General features: G+C 38.9%; 1 protein-coding gene across 1 annotated transcript in view; it reads right to left on the minus strand.

The window, feature by feature from the left end:
• Positions 1–7,328: 7,328 nt before the first annotated feature.
• Positions 7,329–20,279, minus strand: part of LOC106093799 (probable chitinase 10) — an 87,307-nt gene continuing 74,356 nt past the window's right edge. Inside the window, exons 4-9 of the mRNA XM_059360045.1 lie at positions 14,487–15,001; positions 13,464–14,423; positions 12,891–13,002; positions 11,852–12,822; positions 8,938–9,139; positions 7,329–8,860 (exon numbers count right to left, since the gene is read on the minus strand). Coding sequence (XP_059216028.1) covers positions 8,655–8,860; positions 8,938–9,139; positions 11,852–12,822; positions 12,891–13,002; positions 13,464–14,423; positions 14,487–15,001 — 2,966 coding nt within the window. The 3' untranslated portion in view covers positions 7,329–8,654. The remainder of the gene's footprint in view (positions 8,861–8,937; positions 9,140–11,851; positions 12,823–12,890; positions 13,003–13,463; positions 14,424–14,486; positions 15,002–20,279) is intronic.

Here is a 20,279-nt window from a genome sequence, read left to right on the forward strand (position 1 = left end):
TGAAATATTTACCAATACGATAACATGGGACTCAATAGAAAGGCAATTGGGAGTAGAGTAAAAATTTGCCCAGAAACCGAACAGGGGCAAAATTCTCACACATCAATGAGTGCTTTCCGATTCAAGTTGAGTTTATCAACGATAGGGGACCTTTTCTTATAGACGAGTCCGAACGGCGTGCCGCAGTGCGACACCTCTTTGGGGAGTCCATTTTTACATGACCATGTATGGCATAGTACCCTCTTAATGCTGGTTATCCCTAGCATTAAGAGGCGATAACCACCGCTTTAAATTTTTTCAGCGTCATAGGCGGACATAGGCCACAGTAGCACGAATTCGATATCCACATTCAGGGCGAAGTGTCCCCGCCCTAAAAAGATATTAGAGAGTTAAAGAAGGCGCAGCGGAGCGGGTCTTGTCCAGCTAAAAATCTCTAGAAAATCTAAATCTATTAAAATTAAATTTTTAAAATTTTTTTTCTTAGAAACAAGTACAAATATTCTACAATAATACAATTTTGGCGAATAATTGAAATACCAAAAAAAAGTTTATAGATTGGAAATATCTATAATTAACTGAACAGTATTTCATTATTTATTAGTTTTTTTTTAAATACTTTTTCTTAAAAACAAATAAAAAATTCCTCACTAAAAATTTCTATATGTCTGAAAAAAAAAAAAAACATAAAAATTCCCCAAAAAATTGGTCACAAATTCCAATCCCAAGTCACAGAAACGGAATGGAAGCCAAATTGTTAGCAGTTATAAAAATAAGGAACCTCATCATCAAGTCCCAGATCATACATTAAAATAATTTTACGTTATAATGGTAATAAAAGTTTGAAACAAAAAGCGAAAAAAAATGAAAAAAAAAGAATTTTAGGTATAAATCAATGAAATCACATGAAATGAAATATCTTCACTGAAACTGTATTTGGAATGTAAAATAAAAATACAACATAATTTTTAATTAAGACGATGATGAATATCCCCTTCCCTTCCCTTTATATATAAAAACAAAATAAAATGCAGCATAAGTTACCATTCATTCGATATTTGAGCACCTAATTCATTAAAAAAAAGATGTGAGAGAAAAACGAAGAAAAAACCCTCAAAACAATAACAATTATATATAAAAATTAAAAAAAAAAAAACGAAAGAAAAAAAGCATTTCCTTTTTTATAACACAGGTAAAATGTGGTTGCCAAAGTTATATTATTATAAAGATTATTATTAAAAATTTAAAAATAAAATGAAAAAGAAGCAAAATACTTATTAAAACAAAAACAGAACAGAACGATGAAAAAATGATACATAAAACCATTTTACTAGACATAATGATGCATTTAAAATATTTAAACTTAAACTGTAACAATTAACAACAACAATAACAGCAACAACATCAAATAGAATTTGTTTTCAATACTTGTTCTCTTACCCACCACCCCCACCCCCCAACTCCCAAATTTTCACATAAAACATTTCACCTTCTTCACCACTCAATAACTTCTTGAATTGTCTTAAAAAGAACAACAAAATAATGGGGACTTAAGCGCCTTTCATGTTTGCTCTGGCTATAATAGAAAACACCCAAATGCGTAAAACAAACAATTGGCAACACTGTTCTGAAGAAATACAGAGGTGTATTCTCAAGCTGTATAACAACAAACAATGTATAATCGTATTAAATAAATGCTCAAAGTTTTCTTTTTTTTTAACCATTTACAGTACATGGTAGTGATAACAAAAATTAATTTCCATCAATTTTTGATAATTCGAAATTTTTTTAGAGTCACTTTTAGTTTGAAAAATAACGGAAAAATACCAATTTGTGAAATACGATCTGGCAATACTTATCACATTGATATATTGACACTCTGTGTCTATTACTATCAATTAAAAATTAATTTTTGGATAGACCAGAGCAGAGATAAAACGCGCCTATTATTCACACCAATACTTACCCAAACACTTATTACTCCACTACAACTACAACCTATTACACATAAAACATGTATTGCCATATACAATGAAGAAAAATGTCTACTTATAATTAACAACAACAACAACAGAAAATGAGTTTCGATCTGAAAAAGTATATAATAGTAAATAAACGATAATATACAACAAAAATAAAAAATTCAAAAAAAAAAAACATGTTTTATTGGTTGATGAGCAAACAAAAGCAAGGGTTACATTTGTGGTTTATTAGTTTTAAGGTTCTTACTTTTACTTTAATTGGCTATGACAGAATATTTGTTCCACTAGCCGAACGTAGAATAGCGTTCCAAGCGCCTCGATCTTCTGCGCTCATTCTCAAATCTCTGACACCAAGTTTCGAGGTGTCTCCCACAACTTGATCTTTCCATCGGGCTTTTGCTCTCCCGGTTTGCGTGTACCACCGTGTTTGCCTTCAAAAGACTTCTTTGCTGGAGCTTCTTCATCCATTCTGACAACATGACCTAGCCAACGCAGCCGTTGTATTTTGATGCGTGTAACTATGCTATCGTCGTCATACAGCTCGTGGTTCATACGTCGCCTATATTCTCCGTTAACGCAAACTGGTCTATATATTTTACGAAAAATCATTCTCTCAAATACTCCAAGTACTGCCTCATCTGCTTTCACAAGTACCCATGCTTCAGAACCATATAACAGCACGGGTAGTATCAGTGTCTTGTAAAGTGTACCATCAACAAAGAGATGGTAGATGTTAATGTGTCCTTTTCGGGTCTTTTCCAGGATTTGGCGCAGTGTGAATATTTGGTCTAGGGTGGATTTACCAGGTCTAAAGCCGCATTGATAGGGCCCAATTATCTCATTGACTTTAGGTTTTAATCTTTCACACAGTACGCTCGAGAGTATCTTGTATGCGATGGGGAGGAGACTTATTCCTCTGTAGTTGGCACATTCCGTCTTGTCTTCTTTCTTGTGTACGCGACATAGTATGCTGAGGTTCCAAACCCGCCTTCTTCTAGCCAGATTGCGCAGATAAGCTGATGCATAAGCCTTATTAGCCTGTCTCCTCCGTTCAGTTCAGTTCAGCGGGTAACCCGTCGGCTCCTGCTGCCTTGTTGTTCTTTAGTCGGGTCACTGCTACTTGGACCTCATTCTGACTAGTAGGTAAACATTCTGTACCATCATCAAGGATTGGTTCTGCGGTATTCTTTTCGCCGCCAACATCGGACACTAGCAGTTGGGTAAAATGTTTTTTCCATATCCTCAGCATGTTGTCTGTGTCAGTTACCAGATTTCCTTCTTTGTCTCTGCAGGAGGATGTGCCTCCACCAAAGCCATCGGTTTGGTGTTTAATTCTTTGGTAGAATTTCCGGACTTCATTCTGACTCCTGTACATCTCAATTCGCTTGCACTCACGTCTTTCCATTCCCTTTTTCTTTCTGCGGAATAGATGTTTCTCCTCTCTCCTTTTCTCCCGATAGCTCTCCTTCATCTGGCGCCTTGCTACTGATTGCAGGGTTGTTCTTTCTGCGGAATAGACGTTTCTCCTCTCTCCTTTTCTCCCGATACCTCTCCTTCATCTGGCGCGTTGCTACTGATTCCAGGGTTGCTCTATATGCCGCATTCTTGGCTTCAGTAGCATCTCGACACTCTTGGTCGTACCATGGGTTTTTTGGAGGAGGCTTCCGGTACCCAAGTACGTCATTTTCCATGGAGTGAGCAATAGTTTGCCACTGCGCCATTCTATCATCGGAACAAGGAGTGCTTTCATCAAGCAGTTGGGTCAGTCGAGTGAAGTATGCCGCAGCCATTTGTTGTGTTTGCAGCTTTTCAATGTCCAGCCTCCGTGCAGTATCAGATCGTACTTTCCTCGCCATGTTTAAACGGGTGCGAACCTTTGCTGCAACAAGGTAATGATCCGAACCTATATTCGCTCCACGGATCGATCGTACATCTAACACGCTGGATGAATGCCTTCCATCTATCACAACGTGATCAATTTGGTTTCTCGTGTTTTGATCGAGTGACAGCCATGTGGCTTTGTGAATATTTTTAGGTTGAAATCTGGTGCTACTAACTACCACGGCGAAATCTGTCAGCCTCAACCCATTACTGGACGTTATCTCGTGGAGGCTAAACTTTCCGACTGTTGGACCAAAAATGTCTTCCTTCCCTATTTTCGCATTAAAATCTCCCAGAACGATTTTAATATTATGGGCGGGGCAGCGGTCATATTCTCTCTTTAGGCGCCCGTAGAAAATATCCTTGGTCTGCTCGTCTCTGTCTTCCGTCGGGGCATGGGCACAAATAAGGCTGATGTTGAAGAATTTGGCTTTTATGCGGATTGTGGCTAGCCTCTCATCCACCGGAGTAAAGCTGGAGACAAGGTGTTTCAGTCTCCGACTAACCACAAATCCGCAGCCAAATTCATGCCTCGCGTTATGGCAGCTATAGTATAGTTCGTCACCGTTTGGTGTTGTAGTGACGCCATTCCCAGTCCATCGCACTTCCTGTAAGGCGGTTATATCTGCCTTGTACTTCTCTAATACATCCGCCAGCGCGTATACTGCACCTTCTCCATAAAGAGTGCGTACATTCCAGGTGCAGATCCGCAAATCATGTTCCTTTTTTCGTTTGCGTGGGTCGTCAACGTTGGGGGGGGGGGGGGGGGGGGGGGATCGGTTTTTACTATTCCTTTGTTTTTCATAGTAGTTCTATGTTTTCCGGGGGCGGGTTACTGGCCCAGCGCCCCTACCGCATGGGTTTTGTGGGATTGCATGTATCCCTCGTTGTGGCGAGCCGCTTGCTCCAAGATCCGATGCTCGCCGCCAGCGAGGGCAGCTGTATTAGGCTATAAACCAATTCATGCCATATTCGACACGTATGTTAAAGGTCATGAGAGAAGCCGTTGTACAAAATTTCAGCCAAATCGGATAATAATAGAACTGCGCCCTCTAGAGCCTCAAGAAATGAAGACCCAAGTTCGGTTCATATGACAGCTATACCAGATTATGAACCGATTTGAATCGTACTTAACACAGTTATTGGAAGTGTTATCAAAACACTATGTGCAAAATTTCAGTCAAATCGGATGAGAATTGCACCCTCTAGAGGCTCAAGGAGTCAAGACCCCAGATCGGTTTACATGGCAGCTATATCAAAATATGAATCGATTTGGCCGATTTACAATCCCAACCGACCTAAACTAATAAAAAGTATTTGTGCAAAATTTCAAGCGGCTAGTTTTACTCCTTCGAAAGTTAGCTTGCTTATGACAGACAGGCTGACGGACAGACAGACGGGAGGACATGGCTAGATCGACATGGCGATCAAGTATATATATACAATACTTTATGAGAACAGAATGACGAAATTAGTATACTCCCATCCTATGGTGGCGCATATAACAAGGCCACCTCTCTTACACTATACAAGACACTGATATTACCCGTGCTGTTATATGGTTCTGAAGCATGGGAAAGCTTGTGAAAGCAGATGAGGCAGTGCTTGGAGTATTTGAGAGAAAGATTCTTCGTAAAATATAGGGGCCAGTTTGCGTTAATGAAGAATATAGGCGTCGTATGAACCTCGAGCTGTAGGACGACGATAGCATAGTTAGACGCGTCAAAATTCAACTGTTGCGTTGTCTAGGTCATGTTGTCAGAATGGATGAAGAAGTTCCAGCAAAGAAGTCTTTTGAAGGCAAACACGATGGTACACGCAATTCGGGAAGACCAAAAGCCCGATGGAAAGATCTAGTGGTGGGAGACACCTTGGAGCTTGGTGTCAGAGATTTTGAGAATGAGCGCATAAGATCGAGGCGCTTGGAACGCTATTCTACGTTCGGCTAGTGGAACAAATATTCTGTCACAGCCAATTAAAGTAAAGTAAAGTAAGCCACAGCGCAGAGCTTACCATCTCCGCCTATGACGCTGAACGCCTGGGTTCGAGTCCTGGCGAGATGATCAGAAAAAATTTTCAGCGCTGGTTTTCCCCTCCTAATGCTGGCAACATTTGTGAGGTACTATGCCATGTAAAACTTCTCTCCAAAGAGGTGTCGCACTGCGGCACGCCGTTCAGACTCGGCTACAAAAAGAAGGGCCCTTATCCTTCAGCTTGTGGAACAAATATTCTGTCATAGCCAAATAAAGTAAAGTAAGCCACAGTAGCGCAGAGGTTTGCATGTCCGTCAATGACGCCGAACGCCTGGATTCGAATCCTGGCGAGACCATCAGAAAAAATTTTCAGCGGTGGTTTTCCCCTCCTAATGCTGGCAACATTTGTGAGGTACTATGCCATGTAAAACTTCTCTCCAAAGAGGTGTCGCACTGCGGCACGTCGTTCCGACTCGGCTATAAAAAGTAGGCCCCCTAATCATTGAGCCTAAATTTGAATCCGACTGCACTCAGTGATATGTGAGAAGTTTGTCCCTGTTCCTTAGTGAAATGTTCATGGGCAAAATTTGCAATTTGCAAGTAAAGTATTTTGCGCTTTCCGTAAATGGAACATTCTCTCCACCCAAGGAGACAAGTTCCACCTCTAGGCAACTTGTAACTCCTGCTGAAAAGTACAACTTCTGTCTTGCACGGATTTATAGTAAGACCACTTTTGGTAGCTCACTTTGCTGTTGTACGTAGAGCTTCCTGAAGTATATCTCTTAGAGAAACTTTCACCTAACCGCAATTGCCACGTCATACGCGACCACTTTTACACCTTTTCCTTCCAGGGACCATAATATTGGGTTGCCCAAAAAGTAATTGCGTATTTTTCATATAGTCGGCGTTGACAAATTTTTTCACAGCTTGTGACTCTGTAATTGCATTCTTTCTTCTGTCACTTATCAGCTGTTACTTTTAGCTTGCTTTAGAAAAAAAAGTGTAAAGAAAGTAGATTTATTTAAAGTTCATTCTAAGTTTTATTCAAAATGCATTTACTTTCTTTTAAAAAATCCGCAACTACTTTTTGGGCAACCCCATATTGTGGGTGGCTATATTCCAAAGTAGACAGTCTCTCTACTGTACACCTCCTTGGGTTGTTCCTCTGCTGACCCATCTTTTTAGATTCACAGATCCCAAGCGTGCCGTAATGCATCTTTTAGAAAGTAAGTTACCAATAAACTTTCTTAGGGTAGAGTTTGTGCCTAGAAACTCCAACTCCTTTATGATTGACGTCGGTTTTACACTAATGAAAGCACCTTCAATGTCGAAAAATGCTACCATTGCTACCATTCCTTGACAGCGAGAGAACCTTCTATGTAGCCGACAAGGTCGTGCAGGGCTGTTTCAGTGGATTTGCCTTTACTTCATGCATGCCTTGAGTAAAAGCACTTTAAAGTTTGGTAATAATTATTTTTCTTTTATTTGTATATCGATTATCGTTTTATATATAACACTATAATACAGTTTTTTGTTTGTTCTGTTTCGGGTAGAAAAATAAGTAAAAATATGTATAAAAAAAAATCAAAGAACATTTTTTAACAAATTTTGTGGTGCAAAGGGAATAGACTGAAGAACAATTAAAAACAGCAAGTTTTATACTTTTTTTAGAAGAGTTATAGCTAGAGAGCGAGAGCGAAAAATGGAAGAAATGAGAGGCATTATCACAGTTTTATGTACAAAAGAATTTCAATAATTGATTATTTGTGTAGAGTAAAGAAGGAAGTTGGAAAGTGGAAAATATATATTTTTTAAATATTATTATTATTATTTTTATTCGCTGCAGTTGTTTATACTTATTTTTTCTTTTTTTTTAGTTTCTTGCTTTTCCTATAGAAAAAAATTCAAAAATATATAAATTTTTTTTTAGTGAGAACAAATTTAGGTAGAACAAGGCAAGTGCGGTTTTACAAGTAACAAAAACGAAAAATATAAAAAAAATGTTGCGTATATAAAAAAAACCAAAACAATTTTTAGAAAATGGGACATAGAAAAACTCGACGAAAATAAGTAAAAGTAAACAAATTGTTAATTAAACTAATTTAGAACAAAAATTGTTGGTATTCTGTTTTTTGTTTTGGGGGATTGTTTTTACAAAATAAAAAAATCTCTACATGCTAGGCATACTACTACATACCACAACTCTGTGTCAGGGGACAGGTAGTAGAGTAGTAATGGTTATGGTTAACATAGTATAGTATAGAACTAAATTACATAGTACATATGTACAGACATATGTGGGCGCTTCGTACTATCCAAATACAATGGAGCTAACGAATTCGAAAGTTTCATAGTAAACGTAATGTTACTTAAGAAGACGTAATGCAACGTAACGTAACGTAACGTAACGCAACGTAACGTAACGTAACGTATTAGTTTGTCTCTGGCATAACATTAAGGTGATTTTATACTTATTCTCATTCCATTGAGTATTTTTTTGAAAAGTTAGGCAGTTAGGGGCAGTGTTGGTTCTCCTTAGAAAGCATCGCCTGGGGCAAATCTCTCATTCAATATAACTTAAAGGTATGTGGGGGCAGGGGCGTAGTAGTTTTAAACGTTAGAAGAGAAGAGAACATGTTTCACGTTATGCCAATAGCATTTTTCAAAATGTTTTCAAATTATTAGCGTGTTTTCTTTTGTTCTATTGTTGTTGTTCTATACAAAAGGATATCGATCGAAGTTGAAATTCTATGAATGTAAAATTTTGTGTGAAATAGGCGTGTGTTACTTAGCGTTCGTCAATGAGTCGAAAAACTAAAACTTAAGCTGGCGCCTCGGTTGGCTCGTGGCAGCCCTCAACGTTTTCTGGCCAATCGCATACGTTCTCTTGCAAATTGAAAACTAAATTGGCAGGACATGGCATATGATGTTTACGTTCTCCCTCACACATGTAGTAATGGGTGCAATCATTCCAATCTTTGTGATAACTGATATGGCCATCCTCTTCGGCGCAGGTTACCTCATGGGCTATGTAATAGAAAAAGGGACAATTGAAAAGTTTAACATTAATTTTTCTAGTCTATCTAGTCAAAGCGAAAACCTACGATCCTTTGTTGTATAGGCTCCTCGGGGCCCTCGTGTCTCATAGGGCCCTTCAAATTCAAGATTTACTTTGTAACCCTTGAGCTCATCGTTCAAGGCATTCAGCAAGGGATATTTGCCATTGCCGCAACGTCCCGAAAAGTCATCCATATCAATGGACCACACCATGATGCCACCAAAACCTTGCTCTTTCAACCATTCCATCTAAAAAAAAGAAGAAAAAAAGGATTTTTAGCAAAAAAAAAAAAAAACAAAAATACAGAGAAAATTTTAAAAAATTTTATATAAAAAAAAAAAAAAATTTTTTTGAAAAAATTTCCTAAAAAATAAAAAGTACATTTTTACAAAATTTTCTATAAAAATCCAAAAACCTCAGTGTCAGGTTTTGTTTGTTCGTCTGTTCTGCGGCTGAACCGATTTTGAAGAAATTGTCTCAGATGGTTAGTTTGCCCCCCCCCCCCCCCCATATGAAAATAGGGTACTTATTTTTATACCTTCCACCAAAGGATGGGGGTATACTAATTTCGCCATTCTGTTTGTAACTTCTCGAAATATGCGTCTAAGACCCCCATATTCTTGATCGTCTTGTCGAACTAGCCCTGTCCGTCCGTCTGTCTGTCGAAGCACGCTAACTTTCGGAGGAGTAAAGCTAGGCGCTTCAAATTTAGTTTTTATAAGTTAGGTTGGTTGGGATTGTAAATGGGCCAAATCGATCCATGTTTTGATATAGTTTGCCATATAAACCGATCTTGGGTCTTGACTTCTTGAGCCTCTAGAGGGCGCAATTATCGTTCGATTTGACTGAAATTTAGCTTGGGGTATTTTGATATCACTTCCAACAACTGTGCGAAGTTGGTCGAAATCGATCTACAACCTAGTATAGCAGCCATATAAACCGATCTTGGATCTTGACTTCTTGAGCCTCTAGAGGGCGCAATTATCGTCATATTTGACTGAAATTTTGCACGTGGTGTTTTGGTATCACTTCCAACAACTGTGCGAAGTTGGTCGAAATCGATCTACAACCTAATATAGCAGCCAAATAAACCGATCTTGGATCTTGACTTTTTGAGCCGCTAGAGGGCGCAATTCTTGTCCGACTTGACTGAAATTTAGCTTGTGGTATTTTTAAATCACTTCCAACAACTGTGCAAATATGGTCGAAATCGGCCTACAAACTGGTATAGCTGCCATATACCGATCTTGAATCTTGACTTCTTGAGCCGCTAGGGGGCGCAATTATCGTCCGACTTGACTGAAATTTTGCTTATGATATGCTTGTGATATCACTTCCAACAACTGTGCAAATATGGTCGAAATCGGCCTACAAACTGGTATAGCTGCCATATAAACCGATCTTGGATCTTGACTTCTTGAGCCGCTAGAGGGCGCAATTCATATTCGATTTGCCTGAAATTTTGCACGAGGTGCTCTGTAATAACTTCCAACAACTGTGCTAAATATGGCGCAAATCTGTACATAACCTGATATAGCTGCCATATAAACCGATCTGGGATCTTGTTTCTTGAGCCTCTAGAGGGCGCAATTCTCATACGATTTGGCAGAACGGTTTCTCCCAAGACCTTCAATTTAGTCTGAATCGATCTATAGCCGATCTCCCGGTTTTAGCTTCTTGAGCCCCTACAAGGGGCATTTAGTATCCGAACGGGTTGAAATATTACACAAGACTTCTACTATGGTCTTTAACATTCAACCCACTTATGGTCCGAATCGGACTATAACTTGATATATCCCCAATATCATAACAATTCTTATCCATTGCCTAAGATACCGCCCAAAGAACTCGACAAATGCGATCCATGGTGGAGGGTATAAAAAATTCGGCCCGGTCGAACTTAGCACGCTCCTACTTGTTATTAAGTCCGAAGGGGGGTGGGGGACTTCCCCCTTACCTAAGCCCAAGCCCGCTAAATTAATATATAGACCTATCATAGCAATATGGGATTCAAATGAAAGGTATTTGAGATTAGCAAACGAATCTGCTATCCAAATGTGGGGCAAAGTCTATGGGTGGATCGATGCACCCCCCAAGCACTCCCAAATCGACCATGGCAATTGACATCCACTATCGGGACCAATTGTACGGGGGTCTGACCCAAAAATTGCAAATTTTTCCCATGAACATTCCACTAAGGAACAGGTGCAAACTTCTCACATGTCAATGGGTGCAGTCCGATTCAAGATTAAGCTCAATGATAAGGGGCGTCCTTTTTTTGGCCGAGTCCGAACGGTGGACATGCGCTACGATGGCCTTCATGAAAGCTGGGGCTTAAATGAAAGGTGTTTGGGAGTGGAGCACGAATTTGATATACACATTCGAGGAGAAATATCTGAGGGGCCGTACCCATCCCAAGTAGGACCCATTTACTGACCGTACCAATTTAGGGCTCAAAAAAAATTTTTAGAAAGTGGAAGAAGGCGCAGCCGAGGGGCCCCGGTCCAATTAATTTTCTATAAAAATTAAATTTTGACAAAATTTCCTTTAAAAATTAATTTTTGACAAAATTTTCCATAAAAATAATATATTGACAAAATTTTTTACAAAAATAAAATTTTGATAAAATTTTTTAAAAAAATAAAATTTTGAAAAAATTTTCTTTAAAAATTAAATTTTAAAAAAATTTTCTTTAAAAATTAAATTTTGACAAAATTTTCCATAAAAATAATATATTGACAAAATTTTTTACAAAAATAAAATTTTGATAAAATTTTTTAAAAAAATTAAATTTTGAAAATATTTTCGAAAGAAAAAAAATTTGACAAAATTTTCTATAGAAATAAAATTTTGACGAAATTTTCTATAAAAATAAAATTAAAAAAAAATTTTATTAAAATTTTTTTTTAGAAAAAATTTTCTTAAGAAAGAAATGAGAATAATTTTTTTTCTTAACTCACCTTGGTTTTCAACGAGCGTTCATCATCGAAGCCCACCCATTGATCGCCACGATAGGCAAATGGCACCTGTTGCTCGGAATCCCATACAAGTGTTGTATTATCCGCCGCCAGGAATGTGCACACCTCATAGTAACTCAAAAAGCCCGACTCATTGGTAAATTTACCTGATCTACCACCACCCGAGGCTGGTGCTCCAATATCAAACTGTGTCTCATTGACCAATTCAAATGTACGACCATAGGTGGGCATGCCAATTAAAAGTTTCTCCTTGGGAGCACCTTGTTTAACCCATTCGCGGGCACTAAAGTCAACGGTCAATTTCTTTTGATAACCCGTCGCCGATTCCAGTGGGAAGAGTGGTGAATTATGGCCCACTGTGCGTTCCCATTGACCATGGAAATCATAGGTCATGACATTGATGAAATCAAGATATTTGGAAATTTCTGGTACATCATAGCCAGCAGCAATGGCCTCAAAGGAGGCAGGCACAGCAGCAGTCAATAGCAGGCGAGGCAGACCTGAAGATTTGGCCTCACCCTCAAAGGCCACCCGAAGTTCTCTCAATAAATTCACATAGGCAGCACGATCTTCTGAGCCGCGAGGATACTCCCAGTCGACATCGAGACCATTGAATTTGTAATCGCGCAAAAAGTCTATGGCCTCGTAGACAAATTGATTCATGCGGAACACATTGGAGGTTAGATCTTTGAAGGGGGTCGAACCGAAAGCCCAGCCACCTATGGCCAAAAGGATTTGCAAATCTGGATTACTGTCACGCAGAGCAATGATCTCTTCATAGTTGTCGGGGTCCTCATCGCTGTTCTCGGCCAATTTGTGATCTTTCAGGGTGGCAAAGGCATAGACAATGTGTGTGCATAGCTTGGGTTCAATATTGCTGGGCTCAAATTTGCCAGCGCCAGGACGTTTGGAGGACCAGCTGGTGAGATAACAGAAGACTTGGGCCGGGCGTGCTACAACGGCATAAACGGCGGAGAGAGATTAGAGAAAACTTGTAGATAACAATGAGAATTCGACTTACAATTCTTTTCAGCAGCCAAAGCTCCACCCTTGATGCGATGTTTCTTAGAGGGTTTGCGGACCTTGGCAAGAATTTCTTCCACGGAAATTTTAATGGGTTCAGGTTTCTCAATCTGGGAAGAGATATAAAAAAAATTATAAACTTTTTCATGCAAGACAAAAAAAAAATTTTTTTTTTGTAAAATTATAATCAAAAATTTTTGAAAAAAATGTTTTCTTGGCATTTTTTATTGCCACAACAAAATTTAAAAAATTATAAATTTTTGGTATCGTAAACATAAAATTTTGTTTTTGTGTTGCGTGTTGTTTCAAAGAAGAATATATAAAAGAACAAAAAAATAATTTTTTTTTTTAAATTTTAAAAAAAAAATTTTTTTTTCAATTTAAAAAAAAAATATTTTTTTTTACAAATTTTAAAAAAAATTTTTTTCTTAGTCTTAAAAAAATTTATTTTCTTAGCAAAATTGTGCTTTAATCAACATTAACAAATGATTTTAGTGAAAATTTCATATAATAAACAAAATGTTTGTTTTTTTCAAAAAAAAAAAAAATCCCTTTTCTTCTCTTTACTCACCAATTCATCCAAATCATCAAACGTGGCAGCCACCTCCGACCAGTTAACATCCTTGGCATCCTTACCTCTGGATATGCCCAAAAGTTCCTCACGCATGGCACCAATTAAGGGATATTTCACTTGTCCTCCACAAACTTCACCCTTGAAATCATCCATGTCGATGGTCCAGACCATGGCACCGCCATAACCATTCGTCTTAATCCAATGCATTTTTGCCCGTATCGAGCGCTCATCATCGAAACCCACCCATTGATCACCATCCACCAAATAGGGGACCTTCATTTCTTCGTCCCACACATAGACGGCACCATTCAGCAACATTTCACAGATTTCATAGTAGGCCAGGAAACCACCTTCTTTGGTGTAGACACCCTCCTTGCCGCCACCAGTGGCGGGGGCATTGGGACCATGTTTGGCAGTACTGGACAAGGTGAAGGACCGGCCATAGGTGGGCATACCAATAATCAATTTCTCTTTGGGGGCACCCATTTTAACCCACATGGTGGCAGCATTGTCCACAGACAATTGCTTGCGCCATTCCGAGTCCGTGGAGGGGGCATAGAGGGGAGCATTATGACCAGTTTCACGTTCCCATTTGCCATGGAAATCATAAGCCATGACATTGATGAAATCCAAATAGCTGGCCACAGCGGGTACATCATAGCCACCGCGAATATTATCGGGACCCACGGGTACAGCAGCACTCAATAGCAAGCGTTGTCTCTTCAACTCTTGGGCTTCAGCCTCAAAGGCTTCACGCAATTCCTTTAACAGCAAAACAAAGTTTTTCTTGTCATCTGAACCCTTGGGGTATTCCCAATCCAAATCTAGACCATCAAAACCACGCTTGCGCAGGAAGGGTATGGCCGAATATATGAAAGTTTGGCGGGTATAACGGGTGGCAGACATTTCCTTGAATTTTTGAGTGCCAAAGGACCAACCTCCCAAGGCCAAAAGTATCTGAAACACAAATACACCATAAGTTCTAATTGAATTCTAATTGTCCCCCTATTACAAACCCACCTTCAGTTTGGGATTAACCTTCTTCAAGGTCATTATGCGATCATACAATCCAGGCACTGTATCCTTAGTCTCATCATTAGACTCATACGAGCTCAGCTTGTTCTTCTTCAGCCAGCCAAAGGCGAAAATGATGTGGGTACACAAATCGGCGGGAATATCCTCGGGAACGAATTTACCTATCTTTGGCCGGTATTGCGACCAATTGGTGTAGTAGCATACGATTTTCTTGCCACCATCATCGGCTTTGGTCTTTTTACCCTTGAGACTGGAGCCACTGGCCAATAGGCTGGCAACATCGGTGGCCTCGGAGTTGCCACTGCGTAATTTTGATTTACTACGCACTCGGCTGCGTACTGATGTGGTGGCGGCTGATTCTTGATCGTTGCGTTTTTGAGCAACATCTGCTCCATCGAGAGTCTTTTTGGCCGAGACACGGGTACTGCGAGCAGAGACCACAGTATCGGCTTGTTCCTCGGGAGCGCTGGTGGGTCTTCGAAGTCTTCGGCGAGTTTTTGCTGGAAATTTCAATTGCAATATGGTATTAGAGGATTTTATTTGATTAAGCATGTCCGCTGAACGTCTGGGTTCAAATCCTGGAGAGAACATCAGAAAATATTGTCGGCGGTGGTTATCACCTCCTAATGCTGGCCACATTTGTGGGGTATTTTGCCAAGTAAAAACTTCTGCCCAAAGAGATGTCTCACTGCTGCACTCCGTTCGGACTCGACTATGAAATGGAGCACCCTTAATATTGAGCTTAAACTTGAATCGGACTACACTCTTTCATATGTGAGAAGTTTGCCCCTGTTCCTCGATGGGTAAATTTTCGATTTGACAAAAGGATGTATGAGTATAATTGCTTTAGATAGCAAATGCATTTTTTTTTGTGCAAATTTGTCCGAGAACATTAACTTAAGGAACAGCGGGGATAATTCTCTCATATCAATACAAGTTTGAGCTTAATGAGAAGGGAAATCCTTCTTATTACCATGACCCAATGGCTTCCCGCAGAGCGCCACGTAGCGCTTAGTAGTGAAGTTTGTACGGCCGATTACCTAAGGGAGTACCTTACAAAAGTCGTCGGCACTATGAGGGAATAAACACCGCTAAACATTTTCTTGGCGGGATTCGAACCCAGGCGTTCAGCGTCATGATCATGCCATAACTGGGCATGGTCATGCCATAACTGGGCGTGATCATACCATAACTGCTAACCTCTTGGCTTATGTGACTCCACTTTAGGTTAGTTAAATTTGTTTTGCAGTGTTCGTTTCTTAAGTCTTTCGTTCGATAAATGGTTATCGATTGCTTAAACAAAAGACTTAAGACACAAACTTGTCACGTATGAACGAAAATTCTATGTGTATGAATGAATATTTTTTGATTGAGCACAACATTTTGACAATTTTTGGCAACAATTTTCTTTAAATTTTAAAGAAACGCTCATTTTTTATAAATTGACATCATTATTATAATTTTTGATTATTTATTCATAATAAAAAAAAAATAACTTCCAAAGTAATTACATTGAGTAAGTGTACCAAATATTTGACATTTCAATTACTCCAGTTTTGCGAGATTTATTTTTTTTTCAAAAAACTAAATTTTCATAATGGCCATTTTTATCTGTGTGTCTGTTTTCTGGCAGTCTCTATAGCCCTCTCTTGCAACGCACACATGCAAAACATTGTCATTTATTTTTCTAAGAAGTATAGCAAATCGCAGAAACTATCAGTTAGTGGAAACGCCTTTCAATTATTCTTACAAACCGGATAGTTTTGCACAAGAGCTTGTCAAAAGGCGGAAATGTAAGAAACCTGCTATTAGTGAACTAAACGAGTATGATAGTGAACTTTCACTTTTTAAAGCGTACACTAAAAAAATGTTTACACTAATTTTAAAGATTCGAGCCTAAGATTAGGAAACTTAATTATATGATGATAAATTGTTCAACTGTCTGTTTCCAGTGGAGCGGCAGATCTAGAGCCCAAGAGAGGGCTTAGAATGGACTCCAAAAACCAAACAGGCCGTAGCATGTTGTCTACTACAGAAACCTCGACTGGTGGAGCGGCTGCTCCAGGCTCCACTTGCCGACTGGTCAGCAGGGGCTTTTGACGAAGACAAACTGGTTCGAGTCTTAAGGACAAGGCCGAACCTATTCCTTCTTCGCATGCCCATAATTTGCCTGGGTCATCGGCCTTCCCCGGCTTCCCGCAAGTTATTGGGCGATCTGGATGGTTGACAAAATTTGCTATAGACAACCGAGGAAATAAAATTTTTTAAAAAATTTCTATAAAAATGAAATTTTACAAAATTTTCTTAAAAAAATCTAATTATGAATAAATTTTCTATAAAAATCAAATTTTGACAAAATTTTCTATAAAAATCAAATTTTGACAAAATGTTCTATAAAAACATTTCTGACAACATTTTCTATAGAAATAAAATTTTGAAAAAATCTTTGTAGAAAAAAATTTCACAAAATATGTAAGTACAACCTATACGGAAATGTGAAACTATTGGTTTGCCCAAAAAGTAATTGCGGATTTTTCATATAGTCGGCGTTGACAAATTTTTTCACAGCTTGTGACTCTGTAATTGCATTCTTTCTTCTGTCACTTATCAGCTGTTACTTTTAGCTTGCTTGAGAAAAAAAGTGTAAAAAAAAGTATATTTGATTAAAGTTCATTCTAAGTTTTATTAAAAATGCATTTACTTTCTTTTAAAAAATTCGCAATTACTTTTTGGGCAACCCAAAAGGAGGCATCTTCTTTTTTCTACTTCTGTTTCTGTGGTATCACAATGGCCACTTAAACCTAACCCTACCTCACCTAACCTACATAAAATTGTATTGGTTTGCAATAATTTGTTCCTCGGAATATGCAAGCGCCTTTTATGGGGCCAAGACTTTACATCGAGATATTGGTCCATATGGCAGCTACATCCAAATGCGAAATGCAATTTGGGTCACGTTGCAGAAAAATGTTGAAGAGCCTAACACAACTCACTGTCCCAAATTTTGGCGAAATCGGCCAATAAGTGCTCATTTTATGAGCCCAAAACCTTAAATCGAGAGATCGGTCTATATGGCAGCTATATGCAAATCTTGATCGATCTAGGCCAAATTGCAAAAATAATGTCGAAGGGCCTTACACAACTCACTGTCCCAAATTTTTGGCAAAATCGGACAATAAATGCGCCTTTTATGGGCGCAAGACCTTAAATCCAGGGATCGGTCTATATGGCAGCTATATCCAAATCTGGGCCGATCTAGGCCAAATTGAAGAAGCATATTAAAGGGCCTAACACAACTCACTGTTCCAAATTTTTGGCAAAATTGGACAATAAATGCGCCTTTTATGGGCTCAGGACCTATAATCGAGAGATCGGTCTATATGGCAGCTATATGCAAATCTGGGCCGATCTGGGCTAAATTGAAGAAGGATATCAAAGAGCCTAATACAACTCACTGTCCCAAATTTTGGCAAAATCGGACAATAAATGCGCCTTTTATGGGCGCAAGACCTTAAATCGAGAGATCGGTCTATATGCCAGCTATATCCAAATCTAGACCAATCTAGGCCAAATTGAAGAAGGATATCAAAGGCCCTAACACAACTCACTGTCTCAAATTTTGGCAAAATCGGACAATAAATGCGCCTTTTATGGGCGCAAGACCTTAAGCCGAGAGATCGGTCTTATGGCAGCTATATCCAAATCTAAACCGATCTGAGCCAAATTGAAGAAAGATGTCGGAGGACCTAACACAACTCACTCTCCAAAATTGCAGCAAAATCGGATAATAAATATGACTTTTGTGGGGGCTATATCAAAATATAGTCCGATATAGCCCATCTTCGAACTTATGGGCAAAAAAAGAATCTGTGCCAAGTTTCAGCTCAATATCTCTATTTTTATACCCTCCACCATAGGATGGGCGTATACTAATATCGTCATTCTGTTTGTAACTACTCGAAATATTCGTCTGAGACCCCATAGAGTATATACATTCTTGATCGTCGTGACATTTTATGTCGATGTAGTCATGTCCGTCCGTCTGTACGTCCGTCTGTACGTCCGTCCGTCTGTCTGTCGAAAGCACACTAACTTTCGAAGGAGTAAAGCTAGCCGCTTGAAATTTTGCACAAAAACTTCTTATTAGTCGGTTGGGATTGTAAATGGGCCATATGGGTCTATGTTTTGATATAGCTGCCATATAAACCGATCTTGGGTCTTGACTTCCTGAGCCTATAGAGGGCGCAATTCTTATCCGATTGGAATGAAATTTTGCATGACATGTTTCGGAATGACTACCAACAACTGTGCTAAGTATGGTTCAAATCGGTCGATAACCTGATATAACTACCATATAAACCGATCTGGGGTCTTGACTTCCTGAGCCTCTAGAGGGCGCAATTCAGATCCGATTGGAATGAAATTTTGCACGACGTGTTTTGTTATGATATTCAACAACTGTGCCGAGTATGGTTTAAATCGGTGAATAACCTGATATAGATGTCATATAAACCGATCTTGAATTTTGACTTCTTGGGCCTCTAGAGGGCGCAAATCTTATCCGATTGGAATGAAATTTTGAACGAAATATTTTGTTGTGATATCCAACAACTGTGCCAAGTATAGTTCAAATCGGTCAAGAACCTGATATAGCTGCCATATAAACCGATCTGGGGACTTGACTTCTTGAGCCTCTAGAGGGCGCAAATCTTATCCGAAATGAGTGAAATTTTGAGCGGAATATTTTGTTGTGATATCCAACAACTGTGCCAAATATGGTTCAAATGGGTTCATGTTTTGATATAGCTGTCATATAAACCGGTCTTGGGTTTTTACTTCTTGGGCCTCTAGAGGGCGCAAATCTTATCCGAGTTGAATGAAATTTTGAACGAAATATTTTGTAGTGATATCCAACAACTGTGCCAAGTATGGTTCAAATCGGTTCATAACTTGATATAGCTGTCATATAAACCGATCTGGCGACTTGACTTCTTGATCCTCTAGAGGATCCTCCGATTTCACAACGGATCCTCTCATGACCATCAACATACGTGTTTATTATGGTCTGAATCGGTCCATAGCCTGATACAGCTCCCATATAAATCGATCTCTCTATTTTACTTCTTGAGCCCCCAAAGGGCGCAGTTCTTATTCGAATTGGCTGACATTTTACACAGCCCTCCAACATATGATTTATTTGTGGTCCGAACCGGACCATATCTCGATATCGCTCTAATAGCAGAGCAAATCTTTTCTTTTATCCTTTTTTTGCCTAAGAAGAGATAAGTGGGATCCTTGGTAAAGGGTATATAAGATTCGGCCCGGCCGAACCTAGCACGCTTTTACTTGTTAAAGACTGGAGCGTGATTTCAACAGACAGACGGGCGGACATAGCTATTGGGTTGCCCAAAAAGTAATTGCGAATTTTTCATATAGTCGGCGTTGACATATTTTTTCACAGCTTATGACTCTGTAATTGCAATCTTTCTTCTGTCAGTTATCAGCTTTTACTTTTAGCTTGCTTTAGAAAAAAAGTGTAAAAAAAGTATATTTGATTAAAGTTCATTCTAAGTTTTATTAAAAATGCATTTATTTTCTTTTAAAAAATCCGCAATTACTTTTTGGGCAACCGATCGTCTTAGATTTTAAAGCTGATCAAGAATATATATACCTTATAGGGTCGGAAATGGATATTTCGATGTGTTGCAAACGGAATGACAAAATGAATATACCCCCATTCTGCGGTGGTGGGTATAAAAAACATTTTGGTTATTTTCC

This window comes from Stomoxys calcitrans, chromosome 1 (assembly GCF_963082655.1).
Source record: "Stomoxys calcitrans chromosome 1, idStoCalc2.1, whole genome shotgun sequence".
Lineage (NCBI taxonomy): Eukaryota > Metazoa > Arthropoda > Insecta > Diptera > Muscidae > Stomoxys > Stomoxys calcitrans.